The sequence below is a fragment of the Propithecus coquereli genome, unplaced genomic scaffold (assembly GCF_000956105.1).
Source record: "Propithecus coquereli isolate 6110/MARCELLA unplaced genomic scaffold, Pcoq_1.0 Scaffold78, whole genome shotgun sequence".
Classification (NCBI taxonomy): Eukaryota; Metazoa; Chordata; class Mammalia; order Primates; family Indriidae; genus Propithecus; species Propithecus coquereli.
In genome coordinates this window covers 602,626-604,487 of record NW_012153951.1, presented here as the reverse complement: position 1 = coordinate 604,487, position 1,862 = coordinate 602,626, and the positions used below count along the sequence as shown (strand labels likewise).

Genomic DNA, 1,862 nt, shown 5'->3' with positions numbered 1-1,862 from the left:
TCCTGCCTCAGCCTCCCAAGTAGCTGGTAGTACAGGCATGGGCTACCATCCGCAGCTAATTTTTCTATTTTTAATAGAGACAGGGTCTCGCTCTTGCTCAGGCTGAGCTCAAGTGATCCTCCCACTTCGGCCTCCCAGAGTGCTAAGATTACAGGCGTGAGCTACCCCACCTGGCCTGGCACTTTTGCCTCTTTTATTTATTTATTTATTTTCCTCCCCAGTTTTGCCTCTTTTAAAAGTTTGGGGTTGGCTGGTCCGAGCGCAGTGGTGTTTATAACTAATTGATCACAACCAGTTACAGATTCCTTTGTTCCTTCTACACTCCCACTGCTTCACTTGACTAGCCTTAAATAAAAAATAAAATTTTAAAAAAGTTTGGGGTTTATGTAGACAGATTCTTTGGATTTAAAAAAAAAAAAGTTTGGGTTTTGTTTTAATTTATAGTCTCTCATATGAATTACCTGAAGTACACTGACTAATCAATTACGGTGTCATTTATTATGTGCCACATGACTTAAAGTAAGGAGTCTTAAAAATGGGCCACTACCTAGCATAATAGAGGTTTTTTCTTTGCAACTTTAAGTGAGCTCAAAGAGAGTGAGTCTTTTTTTTTAAATCAAAACCATTGAGATCTTAGTAATTTGTTTTTACTAGTGTTTTCAGTGGATGATAGTATATATATTCTGCTTACACATGTTGACTGCAGTGTAAATGCATATATGTTAAATTACATGTTTGTTGTATTAATGTTTTCTAACTATAAAAATGGTATATGTTCATTTTAAGAGATTTTTCAAAATACAAAAGAGAAAGTGAAAATGATTACCTATGGTTAACTATCGTTAACATTGTTAGTGGCTACTTTGCTGAGGCAATGTGGTGTGGTTCAAAAAAAACAGACATAGCTGGGCACGATGGAACACACCTGTAATTCTAGCTACTCGGGAGGCTAAGGCAGGAAGACTGCTGGAGTCCGGGAGTTTAAGACCAGCCTGGGCAACATACTAAGACCCCATCTCGAAAAGAAAAAGTATAAAACCAAACAGAAATTAAAGACATTTAGGACAATCACTTAATCATTCTGGGCCATAACTTTTGTAATTTGTAATACGTGAATGGATTAAACTATTTAGGATGATGATAGAACTGTACCAGTATAATAAAAGAAGTCATTTTATAAATAATTTTTTTTTTTTTTTTTTTTTTTTTTTTAGGGGGGTCCAGATTATAGACTCTACAAGAGTGAACCAGAGTTAACAACAGTGGCAGAAGTTGATGAATCTAATGGAGAGGAAAAATCAGAACCTGTTTCAGAGATAGAAACTTCTGTTGTTAAAGGTCAGCATTTGGAATGTTTTTCTCCTGTTTTTAGGGTTTGGGGTTTTATTTTTTCCCATTTTAGTAATAAATTTAATTTACATGTTGACCCAGTACATACACAAGTCCACACTCTTTTATCTGCAACTTTTGGAATCTGATGAGTTTCTGAGTGAAGAAATTTTCAGGCATTAGGAAGACAGTATGGCCCGTAAACCACACGTCATCTCAGCTAGGAAGGAGGCAGCACCCCCTTTTTCTTCTGGTTTCTACACAATCGTAATGCCCTATGATAGATATGGTGGGATAAATGTGACTGGTCAGGTTTATAAAATTTAAAAATCATTTAATAAGTTATTATGTAAAGTGATTTTAATTCATAATAGAAATTTAATTGACTTGAAAATAGCGAAGTAGATAAACCATCATTTGTTCTATCATTACATGTATTTATTTACTCATAATAAATATATCATCTGAAGTATGTTGTCTAATGTGTTTTGAATTCTTTCTGGAAGTTTTGCCTTTTTTTTTTTTTTTTTTTT

At 34.5% G+C, this 1,862-nt stretch overlaps 1 protein-coding gene across 1 annotated transcript in view; it reads left to right on the top strand.

Moving 5' to 3' along the window:
* Positions 1-1,862, top strand: part of LOC105825111 (pleckstrin homology domain-containing family A member 5-like) — a 95,330-nt gene that overhangs the window by 79,549 nt on the left and 13,919 nt on the right. The window contains exon 21 of the mRNA XM_012662800.1: positions 1,215-1,338. Coding sequence (XP_012518254.1) covers positions 1,215-1,338 — 124 coding nt within the window. The remainder of the gene's footprint in view (positions 1-1,214; positions 1,339-1,862) is intronic.